The 24330-nt window shown below is 51.3% G+C and overlaps 1 protein-coding gene across 2 annotated transcripts; it reads right to left on the reverse strand.

Annotated features, from left to right (window-relative positions):
• Window positions 1-2424: 2424 nt before the first annotated feature.
• On the reverse strand, window positions 2425-22389 carry Tmprss3 (transmembrane serine protease 3). 2 transcript variants are annotated; one of them, XM_075978801.1, is made up of 13 exons: window positions 22372-22389; window positions 21173-21314; window positions 18972-19082; window positions 17981-18097; window positions 17499-17622; window positions 14536-14661; window positions 13714-13757; window positions 13239-13404; window positions 12324-12493; window positions 10463-10558; window positions 8382-8524; window positions 7594-7746; window positions 2425-5651 (listed from the first exon to the last, which is right to left on the reverse strand). In XM_075978801.1, exons 1-13 carry the CDS (start codon window positions 22387-22389, stop codon window positions 5634-5636), a joined length of 1428 nt encoding a protein of 475 aa, XP_075834916.1. In that variant the 3' UTR covers window positions 2425-5633. The 2 variants fall into 2 exon arrangements, 1 of the variants encoding a protein (XP_075834916.1); XR_012911223.1 differs by lacking the exons at window positions 7594-7746; window positions 12324-12493; window positions 13239-13404; ... (5 more) ...; window positions 21173-21314; window positions 22372-22389 and having other exon boundaries at window positions 10463-10699.
• Window positions 22390-24330: the final 1941 nt, after the last annotated feature.

Consider the following 24330-nt stretch of genomic DNA (forward strand, 5'->3'; position numbering starts at 1 on the left):
CCAGGCCTCACCTGATTCCCCAGAACTATTATGTTGATCCTGACTCTTCCTGCCCAGGCCTTGATCCTGAGCTTTGCCTCTCTGTCAATAGAAGTCCTCCACATGGAAGAGGTCAAATGTACTTTGCCAAAGACTTATCCTGAGGAAGGAGTTTTGATGTAGTCAAAGCCTTACACTTTATTATGACAATTGTTCCTGGGAAATCTCCAAAGCTGTACTGTGTTTAAATATGTCAAAAATAAACTCTCCGGGGTCAGACTCTAAACCTTTGAAACAACACCAGCTAAGTCGGACAGAACTGGATTTTCTTCCTGCCTCACATGGACCGTTCATTACTCTGCTTGCTCTGGGGTTTGCCGAGATCCACACACGGCAGGGCCTGCACATGGAGCTCACACAGACCTTGAACTTGTGGTCTTTGTGACTTGTTCTCCCTGGTACTGGGATGACCGCCAGGTCTAGCTGTACACGGATATTTTGAAATATTGTATTAAATATCATAAATGTATATAATTTTAATTCCTCTATTTTAAAATTAGTAAAGAAACTAAGATTTATCTATTTAAAAAGAAATGACTTAGGAAGGAGCCCCAACAGCTTCTAAAGTCTTGAGGCTCCAGGCTGATTTGATGTGGGATCCCCAGTTCATCAGCTAAAATGGGGGCCAGGTTCCTGAGAAAGAGCCCTAGAGCAGTGGTTCTCAACTTGTGGGTCGTGACCCCCTTTGAGGGTCAAACGAGCCCCTCACAGAGGTTGACTAAGACCATCCAAAACCAAAGATATTAATATTATGATTCATAACAGTAGCAAAATTACACTTCTGAAGTAGCAACAAAAATAATGTTATGGTCAGGGGTCAGCACAACTTGAGGAACTGTATTAAAAGGTCACTGCGTTAGGAAGGTTGAGACCTACTGCCTAGAGCTAGGCTGCCGGCCATTTGCTGGCGTCTGCGCTATACTGAAGCCTTACCCTCCAGCTGCTGACACAGCGCCCTCATTTGAAAACAGGTCTTCACAGGTAATGGAGTTCAGGTGGAGGCATAAGGTGACTGTGAATGTTTCCCCATAAAACAAGAAACCTGACACAGAGCCTCCTGGGACTTTGTGGCGGCAGCCCGAAACCAGTGCGATCTGGATCCCGGAGAAGAAAATTGTGCCGCACTTCTGAGACCACCAGCGCTCCATCCAGAACCCCGGAGAGCGGCTGTGGACTGGAGCTGACCCTGGTCTCCCCATCCAGGCAGTGAGGTCCCGTGCCCTCCCACATGGGAACCCTCACGTGCAGATCTTGGAGGGTTATCATCATATCGTGCCGCCCTTCTGAGACCACCAGCGCTCCATCCAGAACCCCCAGAGAGCGGCTGTGGACTGGAGCTGACCCTGGTCTCCCTGTGCGGGTAGTGAGGTCCCGTGCCCTCCCGCACTGGAACCCTCACGTGCAGATCTTGGAGAGTTATCATCATACATGGAGACTCATCATACCACTGTGTTACATCCAAAGGAACAGGTCACTGAGGTTTAAAACAACCCGAGAGGAAAGAAGACTCAGCACAGGTGTTAGCCGACTGGATGAGAGAAGGAAGGTCCGTGGCCCTCTCTGGATTCTGCTTCCCTAGCAGCTGGAAGTGAAGGATTGACTGTCATCGCAGAAAAGGCAGTATTTTACGATGCAATTCACAATTTGCTCTCCCCAAATCAAAAGGAGAGAAGCTACCTTCCTCTCCTGGCAGCTGAGTCAGAAGGTAAGATATTGGCTAGTGTTTGACTTTGGGGGGTTCCTTGGGCCCACACCCCGCTGATGTGCTTGCATGGCAACCATTTCCGCACACCTTCCCTGAAATCAAACACAGGCCTGAGGTGAGTGGTGAGTTCCTGTAATCTCTCAGATATCAGGTGCGGTGAGTGGAACCACCCAGTCCTGCCCCGTGAGTCCTCCTTGCCCCACCCCATAAATCCCAGAGCCTCACTCTACATGGACCAATGAGGGGACAGAAGATAGCCAGGCCTACCAGCGGTAAAATGGGGGCCTCCAAACCCCATGCCTTGTCCTTGTTGCCTCTTGTCAGCCTCCTCCTCTGCTTCCCATAGCACCAACCTTCACTAGACAAACGAGCCCAAAGACGGACACAGTCAGGATGTAAAGCAGGAGTCAACTTTAGGGCTTCAGTGCTGGCTCCAGCTTGGCCACCATCATGGCACATGATTGTGATATGTTTTAGTGGGTGGTGTGGATAGTTCCTCTGCAGCCTTCTTTGATACTTTTGGTCTTTATTTCTATGAAATGAGACAATTAAAATGAATTTTACACACCCACATAACAAACAGCCGTGAGAAGGAGAGCTAGTTTCTGAGACCAGAGCTCCAGGGACCTCGCCTTTCCTCCCACACTCTACATTAAGGTTGGTATTGTGAGGCAGTTGAATGTGGTCCAAGTAGGGCAGGGGAAATGGGTATATATTCCACTGAGGACTTCAGGGTTCCTTCCCAGCAGCTGATAACAGCAATGGGACTGGGTAGAGGATCAGCAGAAAAAAAAATCAAAAAGCCAAACTGCCTGGTGGAACCTAAGTGGTGTGTATTAGACACTTCAGCCAACAACAGCTGGATTCAGCTCTCCAAGACAGACCCTAGAGAGAAGAGACCACAGAACACACATCAACAAAATAAAAATAACATAAATCTCCCAAATTAGTAGGGTCAAACTGGGAATTAGCAACAAACAATGGGGGCAGGGGCTAATAAACACATGGTGTATTAAACCCTCAACTTCTAAGCAACTCATGAAGTGTAAAGGGTGTTTCAAAAAAACTCAAAAATATATAGAACTAAATATACGTGAAAACACATTTCATTTCAAAACTTGTGGGGCTCAGCTGAAGCAGGAGTGAGATAGTATAATAGCATTAATGTATATTAGAAATTAGGAAATTTTCAAACCAATAACTGATTCACGGATAAAAGTTCAATAGGGCCAGGCATGGTGGTGCACATCTTTAATCCCAGTGGTCAGGAGACAGAGGCAGGCAGGTCTCTGAGAGTTGAGGTGGTCATTCTGGCTGCATAGTGAGTTCCAAGCCAGCCAGAACACAAAAAGATCAATAATACTGACAAGCCTATATTAAAACTGACAAAACTTAAAAGAGATTAAGACCTGAGCAGCTGATACAACTAATACAGCAACAGACATCACTACAGACCCTACAATCACTAAAGGAGCCGAGAAAATTACTTGTTTTGGCTCATGATGAAGTCAGATAAGAAAGAACAGACCAATTCCTCACCTCCCAACACAACCCTTAGCAGCCAGAAACTCCCTCTGATCTCTGAAACTGGAGGCTCTGTCCCTTCAGACCCCTGCCGGCTGCCTTGACTATCTTAGCAAGCCTCCTCTTGTACTACCTTTCTTTATTATCCTGGCTAGTTAATGTCAACCTTACACAAGCCAGAGTCACCAGAGAGGACGGAGCCTCAGCTGAGAAAATGCCTCCGTAAGATCTGGCTGTAAGGCATTTTCTTAATGAGTGGTTGATTGGGGTGGGCTCAGCTCATTGTGGGTGGTGCCACCCCTGGGTTTATGTTCCTGGGTTCAATAAAAAAGTAGGCTGAGCAAGCCATGAGGAGCAAGCCAGGAAGCAGTGTCCTCACCCTCCTACCCCACCCATCTCATGGCCTCTGCATCAGCTCCTGCCTCCACGTTCCTACCCTGTTTGCGTTCTTGCCTTCACTGCCTTTGATGATGAACTTTTATATGGAACAGTGAGTGAAATAAACCCTCCCCAAGATGCTTTTGGACATGGTGTTTCACACAGCAATAGTATCCCTAAATAAGACGTCTATTTTTTTAAGATCTATTTTATTTTTATTTATGTGTGTGTATGTATGTCTCTGCAAGTACGTATATGCACATGTGTGTCTTGAAGGGCAAAAGAGGGTGTGAAATACCCTGGAACTGGAGTTCTAGGCAGTTGTGAGCTGGGAACAGGACTCGGCCCCCTGCAAGAGTCGCCATTGCTCTTAACTGCTGAGTTGTCTATGCGGCCCCGACATCTGGTTTGTTGGAGCCACAGCATGTAAGGGCTGCCATTGATGATAAAGACCTCCAAATACAAAGCACAGTGTGGTGTCGTCTACAACTGGGGCAAAGCAGAGGAAAGCCCTCTACCACCTCACTGAAGTGTGGTGGGATACTCAGGAGGCAGGGAGTCCCTTGCACTCGGTATTGATCGCCATACGGTTTTATGACTGCTGTGCTGTATTATCAGTTATGACTGTTGTCCATCTCTTCCTGTGACTGACAGATCAACTACACTACAGGGGTGTGTGCATAGGGAAAAAAGCATCAGCATAGGGCTAAGAGTTACCCGAAGATCCAGGCACTCACAATGGCTCTTGGGGGCATTTATTCTAGTCATGGAAATCTGAGTGGTGGCTCTGATCCGGACAGGGTTATGTCCAAGCACAAGGGCTGTGTGGCAGTTTGTTTCGGCGATGCCCCCCCCCAGCACCAATACTCACTCTCTCTCTCTCTCTCTCTCTCTCTCTCTCTCTCTCTCTCTCTCTCACACACACACACACACACACACACACACACACACACTTATTTTCTCTTGCAGCCACAAAGCAACTGATTCATATTCTTCTGAAGACTTAATCTATGAAAAGCTCAAATGACCAGTGGCTACTTCCCGTGTAACCCTCCTCTGTTAACTATGTAATATGGGGCCGTTGGATTGTGGGCCACGCAGGAGAGGCCCAGGCGCTGTCAACTATGGTACATTAGCAGAGTGCGTGGAGGGATGGGGCAGCCCCCAGTGGCTTAGGACCTTCTATTGAACTTGCTTTTAGTGTCCTCTGGTCTTGTCTTCTTCCAGACCTGTGTCATTACTCTTTGGTGCCATAAGGGATCCTTATGTACTGAGAAACCTGTTCTAACGGGAAAATGCAAACTCCTGACACGTGCATGGTGGGCTTTCTACGTGAGCCCATGATTTCAATTTCTGTGAGCCGTCACAACTCATTCACTCAAGCCCAAGGACAAGCCGTGCTGAGAGAAGGGGCACCTTCCAGAAGCAAGGGCTGGTAACTCATCAAGCACCAAACACTGTGAGAAAATAGTGGGGCAAACCCATAGTCTGAGTCATTCACAAGCTAAGTTGCCCACCTCCTGAAATGGGCAGGTGTTGGGTTGAGAACTGGCGCCCAGGGATAGGACCAACAGGTGACTCCATCTGCAGCAATCCACACCAGCAGTTCCTGACCTCCTATCTCGCCAACTGGTGTCAATGGTTTTGCATAAGAGGTTGCCTGTGTTGGCAGCGGCTCCGAGGGGAAATCTAGGAGGATGATGGGGAAAGGCGCCGCTAACATGCAAGAGTGGGGTGCTTTTGTCATTATGAAGCACAGAAAGTTCTAAGGTCATTTCATCCCACACCCCAAGGGCCAGAGGCTTTAGCAACAGGCAGCTCCAGGTACAGGGGTAAGAAGGATGCTCTTCCTGCTGGCTCTGCCTCAGTGCAATGGGCAGAGCACTAAACGCTGGTACTCGCATCCACCATGCCCACACAGGAGTCCAGGGAAGACTTGGGCTGTGTCCACCCTTGGGAGCTCAGGTGCTGATTTGTCCTCTATTCTTCAAGTCTTCAGGTCTCTCTGAAAGTAAAAACAGAGGTCACCATTTCCCCCCTGCAAGCCATGCCTTGGATACTGTGACTCCGTGGGCACCTAGATTTTCCATTAAATGTTATCAATGGTCACTGGGGGGCTGGGTCTCTGAGGGAGGACGCTGCTAGCTCTGGATGGCTCCCATCTAGAAAGACCTCTGCACTCTTCATCTCTGCCTAAGATGGTCCCCAAACTGTTAGGAGATTGTCCCCAGACTGCTAGGTCTCAGCTGCATGCTCTTAAGGCCTAACATAAGACAGAACAGTTTTGGTTTGCCCTTGCTAGATAGGGAAACGTGAAGGGTTGAACGAAGACGATGGAGTGGGGACTTCTAGGCTGACAGGTGGGACAGTGTGCAGGTGGCAGGACTCCTGGGAGAGCCTCTAGTGAGACAAATCAAACCTGGCAATCCTCCTACAGAAGGGAGGGGCTTCTGGCTCTTCCTTGAGCCATTTAGAAAGAGATTGAAAAATGGGTGTGTCTGTCAGGTGACGTCTCCTGCAGGTCCTCAGTGGTCAGAGGCAGCTGATGGCTAAGATGCCCCGAGCGGCCCTCAGAAACCCTAGCCAGCCACCATAGCGAAACCCCTCAGAGAACAGACCCTTCCAGAAACTGCCAGGCCTTTTCCTGATTGCCAAGAATTCTTGGTACACCAGCCTTCCTAAAATGATCTTCAAAACATGAAGATCACCTGGTTCCCTACCCCAGATCCCCAGCAAGACTGACGGGAAGAGGGTCCCAGGGGTCTTCAGTTTTAGCAAACAGCCAAGGAAGTTTACTCTGTTTGTCCCTCTGGACAGAGTCAGGCTGAGGTCCTGGTTTGCATATTCCTAGGCATCCTTACTAACTTGGGAGCCCTCATTTGTCCATGATTCCCACCTATCATGAGGAAGGTTGTAGGACCCATCACAATGCAGAGGGCATACTGGCTAGGACCGCATCCCTGTCATGGCTTTCCAGTCTGAGCCCCTGGCTGCCCCACCTTCCTCCGTGGGATTGTCGTCTTTTGAAAGTTTGTCTGTTACATAAATTTCACCCCTTAATAGTTAGGAGAAAATGTCTTTGACACTGGGCTCGGGGGTGGCGTGAGGCCAATCTGTGATCAAGGTATTAAGCATTTGCTTAGTGCTTGGTCCCTAGATGGGCCTAGCCTTCCTGCAGCCCTTTCCCACTCTGAGGAAGAGGGGTCGTGGACACCTGGAATTCATCACAGCAAGGCCTGTGTCTATCGGGACATCTCTTTGCCTGGTGCCAAGGAGTCTCAGTTCCCTGGAGGTCTTCTTGCTGACCAGGGCCTCTATGGCCTGCCCTGCTTCCCTCTCCCTGAAGCACAGCTACTCAGACCCCTCTTGCTTAAGAACTCTGTTCCATAGCCAGGCAGTAGTGGCACACGCCTTTAATCCCAGCACTTGGGAGGCAGAGGCAGGCGATCTCTGTGAGTTCAAGACCAGCCTGGTTTACAGAGTGAGTTCCAGGACAGGATCCAAAGCTACAAAGAAAAACCAGAAGAAAAAGAACTCTGCTCCACTCTGGCTCTCAGCAAAGCATCAACTCCACAGGGGCAATCGGAGAGCGGCCTTACCTGGCTTTACCTCATCCAGACGCAACCCACCTACCCTCTCCTCCCTGAACACATAGCACCCTAAATACACCCCCATTCCAAGGGGACACCTCATCCACTGGTCAGTTTTTTCCCTGCTGAGTCAAGCAAGTTCACGCTTCCTGTCCCTCCCCTGTGTGCCTGGATAACACCCATGGGATTAGCTGTGCTCTAGGACTGATACCCAGAGTCACCAAATCAATGCAGAATCAACATCCTTTCCGTTACCCTCCCTGGCTTCCTGTGGCAGAACTGTGGTCACACTGGGTGCAGGGAACACGTGACCTGGAGAGTCACTCCACCCACCTCCCTCTGGGGCACCACACCCACCTCCAGCTGCTCATGAATCCAATCCAGGAAGGCGGTGATGCGGGTATAGACCCCAGGCTTGTTCACCTCAGCACAGCCAATGCCAAAGCTAGTGGCGCCCACAAGCTTCCACAGTCTCCTCTCCTGGCACACCAGGGGCCCCCCACTGTCTCCCTGGAGAGCAGAAGGAGGCAAAAGGCTAGGGGATTGAGCAGCTATGCTGTGCTGGTGACACAGACTTCCCTTTTCAATTGCCAGTGGGTAACACCACGTGCACACCTCTCCCTGAGCACTTCTAGAATGGATCTGCTATTCTCAAGAGGTGGCTCCTTGCCTGTGTGGGAAGGTGTCTCCCTCCAGCTGTGTCTCCCTCCAGGTCCCAAATGCTAAACTAGGAAGGTCAAACGTGGCCTGTGTAGCTCACAGAGCTGGAAAAGGAAAGGTCTGGATGAGAGGGAAGTAATTCTGTGGCCACAGGTGGCACTGAGTCTCACCCCCTGTGGCTTTTGGAAACCCGGACCTGTCAGCTCACACCGGCTTGCTGCTCTGGTTGGCTCCCTACACCCTCAGGCTGGAGAGGAGTAGGGAAGACAACGTCCCATCCCCTGGAAGACTGAGAGCCTGGGTAAACACAGGCCGGGCCACCAGGAAAGCCACAGGCATCTTAAGCAAATCTCTTCCTTGTGCCATGTAAATTTGCTTTTTGTTCAGTCACAGGGAAGCTGGCAGTGGCCTGTCCCATGGGCTGGGTCACTACACTGGGTCCTTGCCTGCTGCCCCTGTCCCCGGGGTAACTGGCAGTCCTTTACCTGGCAGCTGTCCACACCGCCCTTCAGATAGCCTGCACAGAGCATGGACGGGGAGATGATGCCGCCGTACACATCCCTGTGGTTGCAGATCTTGTTGGAAATTAATGGGACAGCCGCGTGGTTCAGGACAGGGGAGGCGTCACCTGCCTCAAAGCAATGAAGAAACATGTAGTGAGGAGTCTGGCTTAGACAGAGACAGGAGAAGGGAGTGGCAAGGGCCATGCCACATAACAGTCTGTAGCTGGAACAGCGGACTGTTGTGGAGCAGATGGGGCCAGGAGAGCCCCTACTGAGTGGGCCATGTGTTCTCACCTCCGTGTCAGGGACCCTTACTCCCCTAAGAGACTCAAAGTGGAAGAAGTAGACAGACGTTTCTTCCCACAGCCAGCCACACCCTTGACCCACCCTGGCCAATCCCCATTACAGAAGGGAAATTGAGGCTCTTGAAGGCCACACATATCTGGACAGAGGTGTATGTGGTCAGCAGAAATGCACCCCTCCAAATATAGGTATGGGCCCTGGACCTGTGGACATGCCACTAACCAGGGAGGTGTTTAAGGGTACAGGTGTGAGAGCCTTGATGATGTGGGCAGGCTCCTAAGAACTACAAGGGCTTAGCAGAGACTCAGAGAGGGCAACAACAGAGTAGCAGGGCGTAGCAACAGATCAGCACATTGGCCTTGAAGCTGAGGATGAGGCCATCAGCCCAGAAGTGTAAAAGAAAAGGTCATGGGGCAGCTGTCATCAGAGCCACCTGAGGAATCAGCCTGCCAGCCCCAGCGACCCCTGAGGCTGGTTGGTCAGGGTAACAAACTCAAGCTGGGCACTGAATCCCAGAGTTTGAGAGGCTGAGGCAGGAGGGTAGCTGTGTAGTCCATGGCTAGCCTGAGCTACATAGTGAGTTCCTGGATAGGCTGGGGCTGCAGTGAGTCCCTGAATGAATATGTCTCCCAGGGGAAACACTGACTTCCTGCATAGGTTAATTACAACCCCCTTCTTATTTGTCTGACTGTAACCAAGACACATGACCCTCTTTGGATGAGCCTCTGCAGAGGCCGCTGAAGTACAATCTCGAGACTAGGTCAGCTCTCATGTAGGGCAGGCTCTAAATCCAACAACTGATGTCATGGAGACAGGGATCAAGGAACTGAGGAGATGGGTCAGTCAGTAGAGGGATTGGTTCAATACCCAGAACCAGAATCCACACTGGGGAGCGGGAAGAAAACTCAGCCATCTAAACATTGGAACCGGAGGAACACATCAGCCAGCCAAGGAACCTGAGAATGGCTAGAGCCACCAGCCGCTGGGGAGATGCCGAGGTGGACAGATCCCACCTCGGGCCTGCGGACACCTCCATCTCAGGCCTGTGGACATCTCCACCTCAGGCCTGTGGACACCTCTACCTCAGGCCTGCGGATACCTCCGTCTCAGGCTTTAGAACCGACAGGACTTGCCTCTGCACTTTTGAGCTTTTGGAGTCATCCAGGCCACAGTGTTTGCTACAGTTTCTAGTGAAAGCAGGCTGGCCCAAGCCTAGAAAATGCACGCAGGAAAGCCCTTGCTGGGAACCCTGAGCCTTGAGACCAAGTCAGCACTGTCTCTTGATGCAAGGGACACAGACGTCTCTGGTAGGTCTGTGACCAGGGCTGACAGTACTACCATTACCAGCGCCGTCGAGGCTCCTGGGTAGCACCTTCTATTCTGTACTCCCAAGAGAAAACAGCTCACCCTGCCAGCTCTTACATCAGTTCTTTACCCTGTACCCTCCATGCTGGATAAAGCTTGGGGGTCATCAAGGTGTACTTTATACACTTGTTGCAGCTTAAAAAGAGGCAGGAAGGGGTGGCTGAAGGCCTCTCTGTGGACCAGTACCCACACTTTTCCCTCACAGCCCATTTCTCTCCAGAGAAGCCTCACAGCGTCATGCCGTCCGAAGACAGGCAACACCACGGTGGCCCATGGTTACTCAGCAGACCGTTGTCATGAACAGTTGGTCTGCACTAACCCTGAGCTGGGACCTCCAAGTATCCTCACAGGACCATCACAGCAGGACTCTGGAGGGTCCCTACCAGACCACTGACCTCCATCCTCCGTGGCCCCCCATCCTGATGTCCAGCACAGTTTCCCATCAGGAAAGTTCTCTTCCGAGTTGGGCAGACAGACGGGCTGGATGGTCTCTGTTAGAATGGGAACAATGATGTGAAGTTGTTGAAGCCACCGTCCCAGAAATCAGCTGACTTTGGGTTCAGGTCTCCTAACCCTTGGCCATTGAAGGCAGCTGGCTCAGAGCTGAGGCCCCACCCACTCATTGCCCAGAGTCTATAAAACTCAAGGGTAGTGCTAGACTGTGGTGTGAGCCCAGAGCCCAGCTGTAAACGCTGGCTGTAAAAACCTGGACAGTAGATGGTTCAGGCTTACGGGCTATGTGATCACATGTCGTCACTGTTGCTGGAACCATAAGAGATGTAAAAAAAAAGGGGCTGGTGGATTTATGACAAGATTTTACTGCTCAAATGTGTATTGAGTCACACTTGGCCTTTGGCTCTAGTTGGCCACTCCTGGTCCAGACTTTGAATGTATATATAGAACAGCACTCTGGGGACGTTCCTGCTGTCCCTGGTGTTTGTAGTGACAGCAGGCTGGCCTGTACCCAGGCTGTGCCAATGAGGCCCTAGCAAAACCAAGTGACTACATGTGCCCAGGGCTTTCATGTAAGCAGCTCTTGAGATGCCCCTCCCCCAGCCCACATGGTGATAACAGGGAAGTGGGGAGAAGCCGGGCAGTGGTGGCACACGCCTTTCATCCCAGCACTTGGGAGGCAGAGGCAGACGGATCTCTGTGAGTTTGAGGACAGTCTGGTCTACCGAGCGAGTTCCAGGACAGACAGCCAGGACTACTACACAAAGAAAGAGAAACCCTGTCTTGAAAATCAAAAGAACAAAAAGGAAGGGAAGTGAAGGGAGGGGAGGGGAGGGGAGGGAAGGGAAAGGAAGGGAAGCCTAGAACCTTCCAGATGCTGGAGGAAGAGGTAGACTCCTGCCACACCTTCAAGCTGTCCCCAGGCTGGGACCCAGCAAGCTCTTTCCACTGGAGGTGCCCTACAAGAGACTCCATGTAGCAAACAGCAGGACAGGAACAGGAATGTGCTGTCTGCTCTGGTCCCTAAGGGCAGGTGACTCTCTACCACCACCTAGAGGCACCAGCTGGCCTGGCCTGGAGAAGCTCTTACATGCAGCTGGCACCAGACCCAGAGACCAGAGTAGAATCAGGAAGGCTATGAAGGCATGAAACTTGGACTGGGAAGATGGCTCAGTTGACAAAGTGCTTGCCTTGAAGGCCTGAGTTTGATCTCCGAAACCCATGTGAAAAGCCAGATGTAAAGGCATTGAGCCTGTTAGCCAGTGCTAGGGAGGCAGAGACAGAAAGGTCCCTGGGGCTCAAGGGCCAGTCAGCCTACTAAGCGACTCCAGACCAGTGAGAGACCTTACTCCCCCCACTCCCCGCCAAAAGCAAGATGGAAGGTCCCTGAGGAACAACAGTCAAGGTCATTGTTAGTGCTTGCCTATGGCCTCCATGTGCATGCACACACATGTTCACACATGCATACACACACACACACACAGCTCAGTGAGCAAAGACAATGCACTGATGTCAGCACCCAGCTGAATCAAACACTGAGATTTTCTGGCAAGGATAGTAAAGCAGCCATTATAATGATGCTTCAACAAGCGTCAACCAATTCTATTGAAACAAATGAAAAGCAACGTCTGGCATGGAAGCCGAGACATACCATAGAAGCCCAGACATACTGCAGGAGCCCAGACATACCGCAGGAGCCCAGACATACCGCAGAAGCCCAGACATACCGCAGAAGCCCAGACATACCATAGAAGCCCAGACATACTGCAGGAGCCCAGACATACCACAGGAGCCCAGACATACCATCAAATGTGAGCGGCTCAGCCAGTTTCATGAGGGCGATGTCATTGCCTAGCCGCTTCGGCTTGTATTTGCTGTGGTAGATGATCTTCTCCACCAGATGGGAGGGCACGGGGCTGTCCATCAGGGACACAAGACCCACCTGGACGGTCCAGGACTTGGGGTGGTACAGGCTGAAATGCACAGACCAAGAGGCAGAGCTCAGGGCACTCCCAGTCATGCTGAGCTCTGGTGTCCCAAGAGCCCAGGGAGATGGCGAGAGATGTCACCAGGTGGGAGATGGCCTAATATCCTGCACATCTGTGCCCCGCATTGACCACATTCCCAAGTCCTGCAGGAGCCCAGAACACGCCTCATGTGCACCCCAGACAAGCCATTCTCTCCACACCACCCAAGAGATATGCATTTGAGAGTTGGGCTCAGCTTTGCTCCCAGCAGAGGCTGTCCCGGCCTTTCTCCACTGGACAGTAGCCAAAACAGGAGATAAAAAGATAGAGAATCAGTCGCTGGGTCTGGGATGCTTTCTGTGACTTCCTTGCCATCTGAACATTTGCCAGACCCAGCTTGGTGGGGGTGCAGTGTTCTCTGGGTGCCCTGCACTTCCACCCCATGGTACCCTGCTGTGCCATAACACAGATGCCAGTAATGAGCTACAGGAAGGCCTGGGAGGCTTAAGGTTTCTTTCTGCCCCAATCTTCCTCCTTTTTCTACCTTTTCTGTGCCAGCCCAGCTCATGTCACTCCCACAGAGAGCAGTCCACTGTGAGGACTGACATTCACGCCTACACGTGGCTCTATGGTGTCTGGCTTCCTGCCTTCCTGTCTGCCCTCAGGCCAGACCACCCCATCTCTATCTGACCCAAGACTAGATAAGGCCCTGGGAAGAGCAGAACCCACAATAGCAGGCCCAGGCACTCACTCGTAAACACAGTGTGCAGCGGTGACAATCCACAGAGGGGTGATGACTGAGCCCCCACACAGATGGTACCCCTGGAACTGGAGGCTGACCTGCCAGGGCCACTGGGCGAGCGAGGACATGTTTCCACCCACAATGCGAGGACTGTAGCCGGTTCTCAGGCCACAGGCTACAGAAGGAGAACAAAGGCTTATGGGTAATGCCGTCAGCACCCTGAACCCCCTACCTGGCACTATTCCAATTCCCTACCCACTAGAAGGTCAGGCACACAAAAGACTCAGAGGTATGTGGGGTTTGTGGGAGGCCTTGGGAAGGGCTGTTGCAGAGAACAGGCATGCTCACCCTGCCCATCAATGACCCCTTGGTGCCTAGCCCCACACTGGCACCTAGGGGAGGGCGTCATAGTTGTCCCCGAAGGGAGGCCATGACTCCCCAAGGCCAGGCTTCCATGTGGCTCCCCACCTATTTAGACACTTACCCGAGCACCTCAAGGTGACCACGCGTCCCGAGGCACAGCCTTCCCTGCAGTGGAAAGAACAGTTCATGGACAGCCAAGAAACAGCTGTTGGCAGAGCAGGGGTCACACATGCCAGACTGGGGGCCAGGGTGTCCAGAGGAAAGCCTGGCTGCAGGGCGCCTGCTGTGTTTTCTCCCTGCTTCAGCCTGGGCTCCAGTTGAGATGTCTCAGGTCTGTCTGGGTACCCGACTGTTGCTAAGGGAACCTGGTTTTTCTTTATCAGAGTTTTGTGGTTATGGGGTGGTGGGGCTGGGGGTAACTGGTGGATGTGAAAGCACTTTGTGAAGGATGCTGTTTAACTTCCTCTTCTCTGCTTGCTTACACACACACACACACACACATGCATGTACACACACACAAACACAGGCACACACACACGCATGCACACACAAACACATACACGCACATGCATGCACACACAAACACACACACATTCTCACACACACAAACACAGGTACACACACATGCAAACACACATACACACACGCACATGCATGCACACACAAACACACACACAAGCACATGCATGCACGTGCACACACACATTCCCCTCGGTCTGATGACACGCCTGCCTGTCACTGGGCATCACTGTTGCTCTTTTACTGCGCTTCTTCCCCCCACCACACACACAGAATCTTGCTTTCCAGGGTTGGGGGGATCACCCCTGGACCCCAGCTTATACACCACCATTCTAACCATAGCAGTGAGCTCCACCCTTTCCTCTCATGGAGCGCTGTGACTCAGCACCCATCGGACAGCTGTAGCACCTACCTCACCACTTACCTCAAGTACACAGAGTGGTGCAACGTGGTCACCTTGTCATCTGGCAAGAGGTGATTGATGGACACGAAGTCACCCTGGAACTGCTCCTCAAGTGCGTCCACTCTGAGGTGGTCCGAGCTTACATAGCTGCAGGCGCATGGAAACCCAGACCCAATAGTCATGGTGACTCCAAAATATCAGTCACCCCACACACGCTCACCAGGTTACCAGCATCACACTTGGAAGACCTCACTTGGTTACCCCCAAAACCATCAAAGGCTGCATTTTGCTGAGGAAATACATACACCTTAGCCCAGCATTCCAGGCTGGCTGTGGCCTGGGGGCTAGCTTGCTGTCCCACAGTCCCCCAGCCTGGCTGGCCCACCCATCCAGCTCCAGTCACAAAGAAAGACCACTTCCTGCCACTGTTAGGAAGTCCCCACCCACCCCTCTCTGGTGCACTTGGTTTGGCTGGAGTCAAGGCTCAGGGGAGGCAGCTAAATGTCTAGCTCCTGAGGACCAGGAGTTAGGGGAGTAAGAGAGCCTGTCCCACCTTGTCTAGCCCTGTCGTGGAAGGCAGTGACTGGAGGACCCTGGGAGCAAGCATATGGGCTCAGTGTCAGGAGACAGGCATATACATCCATAGTGCAGAAGAGAAATATAAGGAGACCAGAACAGGGTAGAATAGCTCAGCATATACCCAGAAATAGAAAAGGAAAAAAAAGTAGCCTTGGAGGAGTCCCCAAGGAAGGTGGGGAACAAAGCGTTCTGCAGGTGGCTAACTCCTCACTAACCCGGCAGTTTGTCACACAGGATGCCGTTCAATTGCTGTTAAGTGCCTCAGCCACTCGCGTAAGTACAGTGCAATGTTCAGCCAAGCATGGGTTTGAAGAAAACGCAATCAAGATATTTTCCAGGCATTGCCTCCCAGGGGAGGCTGCAGCAGGCCGCCTTGGTGTAAAGGAGCCAGCTTTTGCTGGGATGTCAGGTGATGGGGAAGGTGGGCAGGGTGATGAGCAGGGTCTCGTGAAATGCGGAAGGAACCTAAGTGTCACAGATGGAGCCCACAGATCGCCTCAGAGCAACAGCCACCCCCACCACAGCCACGGTCACTCCTACCCCCTAGTGACCGCTGAGCCCCCTCAGCCTTTTAAGGCGGGCGCTGACATTGTCCATTCTAAGGGAGGAGACTGGGCAAGTTCCGTAACACTGCCCGGAATCTGCACCAATTTTTGAGCCAACTAGCTTGACTGTCTGATTTTGGTTTGGGTTTGGGTTTGTTGGTTTGTTTGTGCCCTGTCCACTGCTAAGGAGAGAGGAGGGAGGAATAAGCAAGAGCGTAGAATAAAGTCGGAGAGGCCGGGGTGAGGGGCTGGGGCTGTGTTCATGGTCTGGGAGAAAGGGTACAGGGACAGCTTGTGTCCCTCCCAAACTCTCAGGGGAGAAAGGGAGGCTAGGGTGGGATTTAGAACCAGGAGCTGTTTGCCCTGTCAAGTGGCTCCGTCTGAAGACCTGAAGTTCCTATCCAGGGCCTACAAGGGACGCAGAGGACTTGAGCAGGGTGTGCCCGGCATTATGGCAAAGGCCTGGGATTGGGAAGGGGAAATATTCCAGAGAGAAGAAAGGGACTGAGAAAGAGACTGACAGGAAACAGAGATACCTGATGGGAAAACTGGGGCTGTTGGGTGTGTGTATGTGTATCTCTGTGTGTGTGCACGCACATGTGCATGTGTGTGTGTGTGTGTATGTCTGCATGCATCCATGAGTGTGTTTTGTCCTGTTTGAATATCCTCCTTTTATCTAAGGAGTAAACCTACATAACTTTCAACACTGTCTCTGAGTGACCTTTGCAACGGTCATGGGATTTTAGTTGCGTCATGTTTGGAACCCAGGAAGGCATGGTGTGCTGAGGAGGCATGGCTGCGGGACCTCAGCTGTGGAGCACTAGGGTCCCACTGGCTTTGATCCTCCACAGACGGTTGTAGTCACGTAGTTTTGAGGACCTCGCTTTCTTAGTTACAAACCGGATGCACTTCCGAGTGCGCCACTGTTGATCTTTGCTCAGTTCCTAGATGCACGTGGAAACTTGGGAACCTGCCTGTGGTAAGCTGGGACCTACAGAACTGAGAAGTTAAGAGGGAAAGGCACCCTGGGAAACAGGGCAGGGGTCAGGAGGAATGGCCATAAAAGAGAGGGAGCCCCCAGTTGGGCAAAAGCGTGTCGTTGCAGTGTGGACAGCCAGTAGCTGACTCCCAAACCTGAAGACAGAAAGACACTGTCTCAGATGGTCTCCTAAGGCTACAGGTGTTTCTGAATAACGGTATCTTAGGGGCTCCTGAGGATGTGTGTGCAGACGTGCATGTGACCAGCGTGACCATGTGCAACAAGGTTCCAACATCTGCTCTTTACACTGCAAAGCACTGAGCCAGAAGTTCTGGGCTTACAAACTGCTTTCTGTTATTTTTTATTTTTAAGGTTTGCATGTTTTGTTTGGCTGTTTTTGTTTGATTGATTGATTCATTGGTTTTGTTGTTGTTGATGATGTCGGACAGAAACTTACTATCCAGTTCAAGCCAGTCCCAAACTCTCCATGTAGCCCAGGCTGGCCTAGAATGCGCATTGTTCCTGCCTCTGCCTCCCCAGTGCAGGGATTGCATGCGTGTCACCGTGCCTGGTTGTTGCAGTGCTAGAACGGAACCCATGGCTTTGTTTATATTAGGCCAGTACTCTACCAGCTGAGCCCAGGCCCAAGGACGTCAATTGCTTTTGCATCTGAAGTCCTGACCTAGCCATGAGAAGTCCCTTCACACACAATGTTCTGTGTGTTCAGTCACCTGACTGCTCGGGGTTTGTCTTGCTCCCTGTGAAGGAAGACAGGGCCAAGTGCCACCAGGTTGCCATAAGAGTGAAGTGTGGCATGTTGAAGCCTCGAGAGCTCTAGTCTGCCCTCATTCTGTCCTCCTTGCCCTTTGGCCTTGACTCACCTGGGAAACCCCATCTGGGCACAGGCAACCTTGGCATAGTGGTTTTTCCAGTCATCAGAGCACACGGTCCTCCAGGCAGCAGCCGTGAACACCTGGAGCGCGGCTCTCTGGCCACTCACCCGCACTGGGGATTGGGGAGATGGGCAGTGAGGACCAGTGCAGGCTGAGGCTGGGCAGAGACTGACGACAACCCCACTCACTCCACACACCCCCTCTTCCAATCTGACTGGCTCCTCCCAGAGCTCCTTCCAGACAAGATGCTGCAGTTCCCACGGCCTGCACCCTGAGACCTCCACAACCTGTCTAGTCCCCCAGGTGAATGCAAACACACAGAGTAATACTCCCAGGACCTAGCTAGGCACATCCCGGCTGAGGACAGGGCAGTACAATGGCTACACCTTGGATCCATCTCAGAGACAGGAAGGGAAAGCTGGGCTGTGGTCACTCTCTGTGACTTCCATCAGTGACCGGGCACAACTCACCACATCGGTACTCATCCTCCCCGTCCTTGCAGTCAGAGACCCCGTCGCAACGAGCTGTCAGTTCGATGCACTTGAAAGACGAACGGCACCTGTACTTCCCAGAGCAGTCGAAGTGGACTGAGAAGAGGAGGAAAATGTGACCACTAGCAAGCGGCCCCTTGGGTGTGCGGCACTGATATCTGTGCACCTGCCACGTGGTCTTGAACCTGCCCATCAATAATGAGACCTGTGTTGAAACTGCATCCCTGGCAGCAGCCCTGTTTCCTTCAGCCCTGTTTCTGGCCTGAACTCCGAGGGGTGGGACTGTTGCAGTCATGGTATTACTACTTTCAGAAAGCACAAATCAGGGTGCATTCAGACGCTAAGGGTTCAAAGTCAGGAGCAAAACTACATGGCAGTGGCCAACACACCAAGCCAGCCCAGCAAGAGCCCCAGCTGAGACTTTTCAACCACTCTGCTTCCTTTTACTCTGAGCCTGAAGCCAATCAACTGTGGAACACACGGCTGAGCAGGAGGCAGTTTATGCTGCCCTGTGCTGCAGTTACTTCAAGGAGAAAATGAGAAACTATATACTCGAAGGGAGCCCCTTCCTCCCTATGACCCACTTTTCCAAAAGCCCCGCATACCTCCGTATAAAAATAGCCAAGGAGCGTGGTATGACTTGAATGGAAGTCTTTGTCCGCTCCACCCACGCTCCCCCTTCCCATCCCAGAGTCCTGTTTCATCAGCTGCCTTTGAGTAATTCTAACTGTGCAGGTACCCTAGCGGCAGAGCCCGGAGCACAGCCAGCGGCTCCTGCCTGTCCCCACACTGGCTTGACATTCACGCAGGCAGACAAATCCCATAACCATCAAATCCAAAGGACATCAGCCACCAGTAATTAAGGCCGGACAACAGCAAGTACAGACGGGGGTGGGGGTGGCGGGACTCATGCAAGTTTAAATGCCAGAGCGGGTATTCGAGCGCCTACTAAATAATGGACGGTACTCACTGCCCAGGCCGATGGCCAGCGCCAGTATCAAGGCAATGATCCCAATGACGATGATCGGAAAAAACTTCAAGGGCAGCAGGGACAAGATCTGCGCAGCCACCGCGTCTGCATCTGAACCAGAGGAGTTGGGGAGGGTGGGAGCCGAGGAGCACCCACTTTGAGTGGCATAGAACTTAGAGCTAGCCTTGTGTCCCGTCTCCTCTCTGTGCAGAGAAAGTGCCAGCCCAAAGACAGCTCTTCATTAGATGAATGCCCATGTTGTCTAAGTCAGCCTCACCCTCCCAGTTACAGCCTTGCTCTCCGTCCCAGCTTAGGAGACATGGTTGGGGGTTGAAAGGTATCCTCCAGAGGAGCCCAATCCCCGACAGCCAAGAATGGGATCTTACTTGGCGGCCACAGAGGGCACAAATTAAGATGAAGTCCTTAGAACAGGCACTAATCTTGTACGACTGGTGTCTTCGGGAAGAGGGAAATTCCAACACAAATACAGACGTGCATAGAAGAGAAACGACAAGAAGAGATGAGAGGAACAGATATCCACGTGAAGATGAAGGCCGAGGATAGAGTGACATGTCCACAATTCAAGGAGCCCCAAAGGCTGTTGGCCAAAGGTCACTGTCTACACAAGGCCGGGAAGGTCCTGTGTGCATCCATGGGAACAAGACCTTACTAACATCGGGGTTTTCATGCTTCCAACCCCTACAAAGGGGGCAAGGAGACTCTATTGACTGAGCCACCTAGCTGTGACATTTTGTCCCAACAACCCTGGAGAATAGTTGAAGAAAGTCCCAGGTCCCAAGGATGTGTCCAGAGAGGGTAGTGTGACTTGTAGATTTTACACCATATGCTTGAAGCAAGAAGGGCACTGGGCTCTCTTAAATTATCTCAAGCTGGCCTTTTCCCGGAAATAAACAAAAAATGGACCTGAATTCATCCTGACATCACAGTGACTTTGCTGGCACCTCACCCATGGGTGCTCGCAGTAGAAGGGGCCACGGGCTTCTCACATGGTCCTGGGGTGGAACACATCCACTTCCCAATTAATGAGATAGGAGCTGTATCTACACAGCTTAAAAGAAGACGTAGTTTTTGACCCAATAATGTCACTTCTGGGAATGTATCCTAAATGTTGCCATGGGTGTACGCAGATGTCTGCCTCCACACACCCCGTGGAGGAGGGTGCTGTTCCTGAAACTGGCAAACAGGAAGCAGCCTGAGCAGCTGACGAAAGGGCAGCAGGAAATCCGCAGCCTGGCTGTGGTATATGTGAGATGGACCTCCTAGGGGTCTTTTCCAATTTCACAAATCCACTCCTCCCTCCCTGCCCTCCGTACTCTGTAATCATCCAGATGGTTTAAAAGGAATCCTTAGGGGCTCCTGGATGCCGGTTGTTCAGAGCTACAGCTGGAACTGTCCTTCCCTCACCCTCCCCCAGCCCCGGGGGTCATCACCCTCATTGCTCCTGAGCTGGCCTCTCCAGACCAGCAAGCCACAGAAGGCTCTCAGCACAAAGACCCCATAGAAACAGGCATCAGGGGGAAAATGCCTTACCTAGTAGGCATGTGATTTGAGGAACCAACATCCCTTCTTTTGGTGGCTACAACACTCATTTTAACCAGGCACTTAACCCTTGGTGACATATAGCTTGCCTGAGTTGTCTGCAGGGGGCTGTGGCCATTGTTTCTAAGGACTTCCTGGGGGGCTAGAGTTTTCTTAGCCAGCATTTGCCCTCCTTCTGAATGACTCAGAGCCAATGTGAGGCTTGGGCCTCTGAAAACCTCCAAGAAGGGATGAAAACAAAACAAACAAACAAAACCCCACTGCCTCCAGGGACTTAGCAAGCGCCGCCGGCAACAAAGGGGCTCCTCCTGAACACCCTCCAATTCTTGTGGTTTTGCAAGATCAGGAACCAGAGGTGTTGGGCTCCTAAAGTGAAAATACCCAGGGCAGGTGGGAGACAGCAAAGTCACAGAGTGCCCGTCTAGTGTGTGTAAGACCTGGTTCAACTTCCAGTACATAAGAGAGAGAAGGAGAGGGGAAGAAGAAAAGATAGAGAGGGAGGTGGGAGAGAGAAAGAGAGTGAAAGAGTGTACAGGGAGATTCCAACTCTCCCCACTCCCCCTCAACAGACACAAGGCACACAGGGACCCTTGACCACATACACCACTTCTGCACAAGGCCCGCATTGCCAAGCCCCCTACCTGGCGCCACAGGACTTATTTTCAAATCATCCAAGCCGAAGAGCGATCTGAAGGAGAAGGGGGCTTCAGCCGCTGGAGGATCATTCTCCCCCATAGTGACTATCTCAGGGCCTCTGGTGCTGGCTTCTGGCTCCACCTCCACCTGCTTAGCCAGGGGTACGTGAGATTGGTCCCTGCGGAAAGTGTGGGCACTGGGGGTGCCTCTGTCCCATTTGAAATCCTTTCAGTCAGACACGAAGCCCACTCCTTGGGGCTTTGTCCCAAACAACAGTCTACTGAGAACACAACATTCCCTGGGCCGCGGTCAATAGCAGAGTGGCTTCTAGAGTTGATAAAAAGGGCGGAATTTTGATTCCTCTCCAGTAACAACGATGGCGCCCTCTGCGTAGCCAATCTTAAAACCAATCAAGTGACGCTTTTAAAGATAAGTCCCTTGGCCAGACAGAAGCACTCGGTCATTCTTCTTAGAAGACCGTACCTATCCGAGCGATTTCTAAAGCTGTTCTCCTCTGTTCTCTAACATTTTGATTTTTCTTTCTAGCCACAGGATTTACCTGTCGTAGACATAAGATGTTCAGAGACTCAATGTGTGTAGGTAACACGAGAGAAAGGGCACAATCGCACTGTTAGTAGCGTCCCACAAACACTATCCTCTCCTGGCTCACGCAGGCATGACCTGATTGAAAACGAGAAAGTACCCGAGCCCTGGGGACCTGGGCCACCCAGCCAAGCGAGGAGTGGCTGGGAGCCTCTGCCTCAGGCCAAACCCACACAGGGTTCTGGTTCCTACAGTAGAGACTTTTCCAGAGAGGGCTGAACAAGCACAGATATGTAAGGTGCTCCCAGGTGAGTCCTTGGCCAGTCCTCCCGAGTCCACAGCCAGGGTGTGTGGGAATCTGCTTCCGACAAGGCTGAGGTTGACAGAAGCCCCCGGAAGGCTGGGGAACTCCAATAAGGAACCTATGTCACCACTTTCTTGGCTACCTGTTGTGTTTGTCCATATCCCAGATGGAGCTACACAGCATTAAAAACGAACCTTGTTTCTCACAACGTTTGTAAACTCTAAGCTTTCTGGAAAATCGGCTCTGGGTATGTATCACCTCCAAGCAGCCCTTGGTTGGCAGGTCCCACATAGGAAAGCTGAGAAGTAGCTCAGAGCACATCCTGGAAGTGTCCCCTCCCCTGGGCCCCTCACTTACTATTTCTGGAGCCGCCATCATTTGAAGCAGTAATAATTTCCTTTCTCATTATAAACATGAGCAGGAGGGTAAGCAGCTGGCAGAGGGGAGTCCAGCAGGAAACTATTGCCACTGAGTCACTCAGCCTTGTCGACTCCGTCACCGAGGCCAGCGGCATCGCCGTGGCGCCTCTGTAACTCGAGCTGGAGGTGGTGATCAGGTGGCCCTGGTGGTATGGCCACAGAGATGGAGAGAACAGCTTGCAACTGAGCAGAGCCAGAACTACAGGGGTGTTGCAGAAGAATGGAGGGCCCAAGGACACTCCTTTTGTTAAGATGACAAGAGGGCCACCCCCAGTGCCAAGCAGACAGCCCCATGGAAGGGCAGGTCAGCACTCGGCTGGGCAGTGCCATCCACCCAGGTGACTGAGCCTCAGGTTTAATCCTACAGCTGTTCTGGGGACAAAAGACAGGGACTAAACCATTTACTTGTAACATTTTTGATGTCATTGTTTTTAACAGCTGAGTAGTACTCCACTGTGTAAATATACCACAATTTCTTTATCCATTTCCAGTTGAGGGACATCTCGGTTGTTTCCAGTTTCTGGCTATTATGAATAAAGCAGCTATGATAATATTTGGTTGATATCCATGAGAGGCCTGCCTTCCTCTGGATAGAAATGGAGGAGGGGTGAGTGGGGTTGGCACAAAGGAGGGGGGGACTGAGTGGAGAAGAAGGGGGGAAACAGTAGTCGGGTTGTAAAATAAATAAATAAACGGATGAATAAGTAAAAAAACAGGGACTACCTGGTGTGGTGGCACATGTTTTGAGTCCCAGCACTCAGGAGGTAGGAACAGGGGGATCTCTGTGAGTTTGAGGTTAGCCTGGTCTGCAGAGTAAGTTCCAGGATAGCCAGGGCTATTACACAGAGAAACCCTGTCTTGAAAAACCACAAAGAAAGAAAAGAAGGAAGGAAGGAAGGAAGGAAGGAAGGAAGGAAGGAAGGAAGGAAGGGAAGGAGAAGAAAGAAAAGAAAAGAAAAGAAAAGAAAAGAAAAGAAAAGAAAAGAAAAGAAAAGAAAAGAAGGCAGAGACTAAAGTCCTCCGTGCTTACAGGTCCTTCTTTACCTTTGACTAATGTTTCTGATCCCATTTATTGAGATGGTGATAGGAGACTTGGTTCTTCAAGCTTTCTTTTCTTTCTCCTAACTGAGCATCTTAGACAGTTTTCTAGAATGTTCTGTCATAACCCCCACAGTGACCAGGGTCAGGAAGGGCTGATTGTGAACCTAAATGGTTGGACAGTGCTGAACAGACCACAGATAATCAAAAGCCAACAGGTGGCAACACAGAGGTCAAACGGGTCTCCCAGCATCCTCAGCACCGCTTGCACGGAGCCAGCGAGTTTTCTTTGGCAAGTATTGGAGAACTATCCATCAGGAGGGCTTCCTTCTTCTGTCTGGCCTGAAAGACAACTTTTTAAGGTATATGAGGAAAGAGTAAGCAAGCTAGAAAATTTCCTGGCTGACAAGAATGAGCTTCCTCCTCCCTTTTCTCTCTTCCCTCCCTCCCTCCTTTCTTCCTTTGTTTTGTTCTTATTTGTTTGCTTCCTTTTGTTTCCCAAGTCAAGGTCTCATTGTGTAGCCCAGGCTAGCCTCAAATTCTGCTGCCCTAGCCTCAAGTTCTGGGATTACAGAGAAATGAGTAGGAACATTACATAGTTTAATATATTATAGATATAAAGATAATTGCTAAAAATTATTATTTGGAAGAGGAAAAAATCATATTTGAATAGAACTATTTATCAGACCCCATGTTAACTTGTTTCTCCTCTGAGTAATGTGGAATGAAGCCCCTTGGCGCACACACCACATAAAGCCTCACCTGTGTTGAAGATTTTATAGACTGACTAGAACCTTACGGGGTATGGTGTGTGTGTGTGTGTGTGTGTGTGTGTGTATTGGAATGTTGCAGCTCAAAA

Source organism: Microtus pennsylvanicus, chromosome 7 (genome assembly GCF_037038515.1).
Source record: "Microtus pennsylvanicus isolate mMicPen1 chromosome 7, mMicPen1.hap1, whole genome shotgun sequence".
Classification (NCBI taxonomy): domain Eukaryota; kingdom Metazoa; phylum Chordata; class Mammalia; order Rodentia; family Cricetidae; genus Microtus; species Microtus pennsylvanicus.

Coding starts and splice junctions, on each gene's coding strand:
- Tmprss3 (XM_075978801.1), bottom strand. Junction 19,083..21,172: donor AATAAGTCCTGTGGCGCCAG/GTAGGGGGCTTG, acceptor CCTCTGGTTCAG/ATGCAGACGCGGTGGCTGCG. Junction 17,623..17,980: donor GGAGGATGAGTACCGATGTG/GTGAGTTGTGCC, acceptor CCCAATCCCCAG/TGCGGGTGAGTGGCCAGAGA.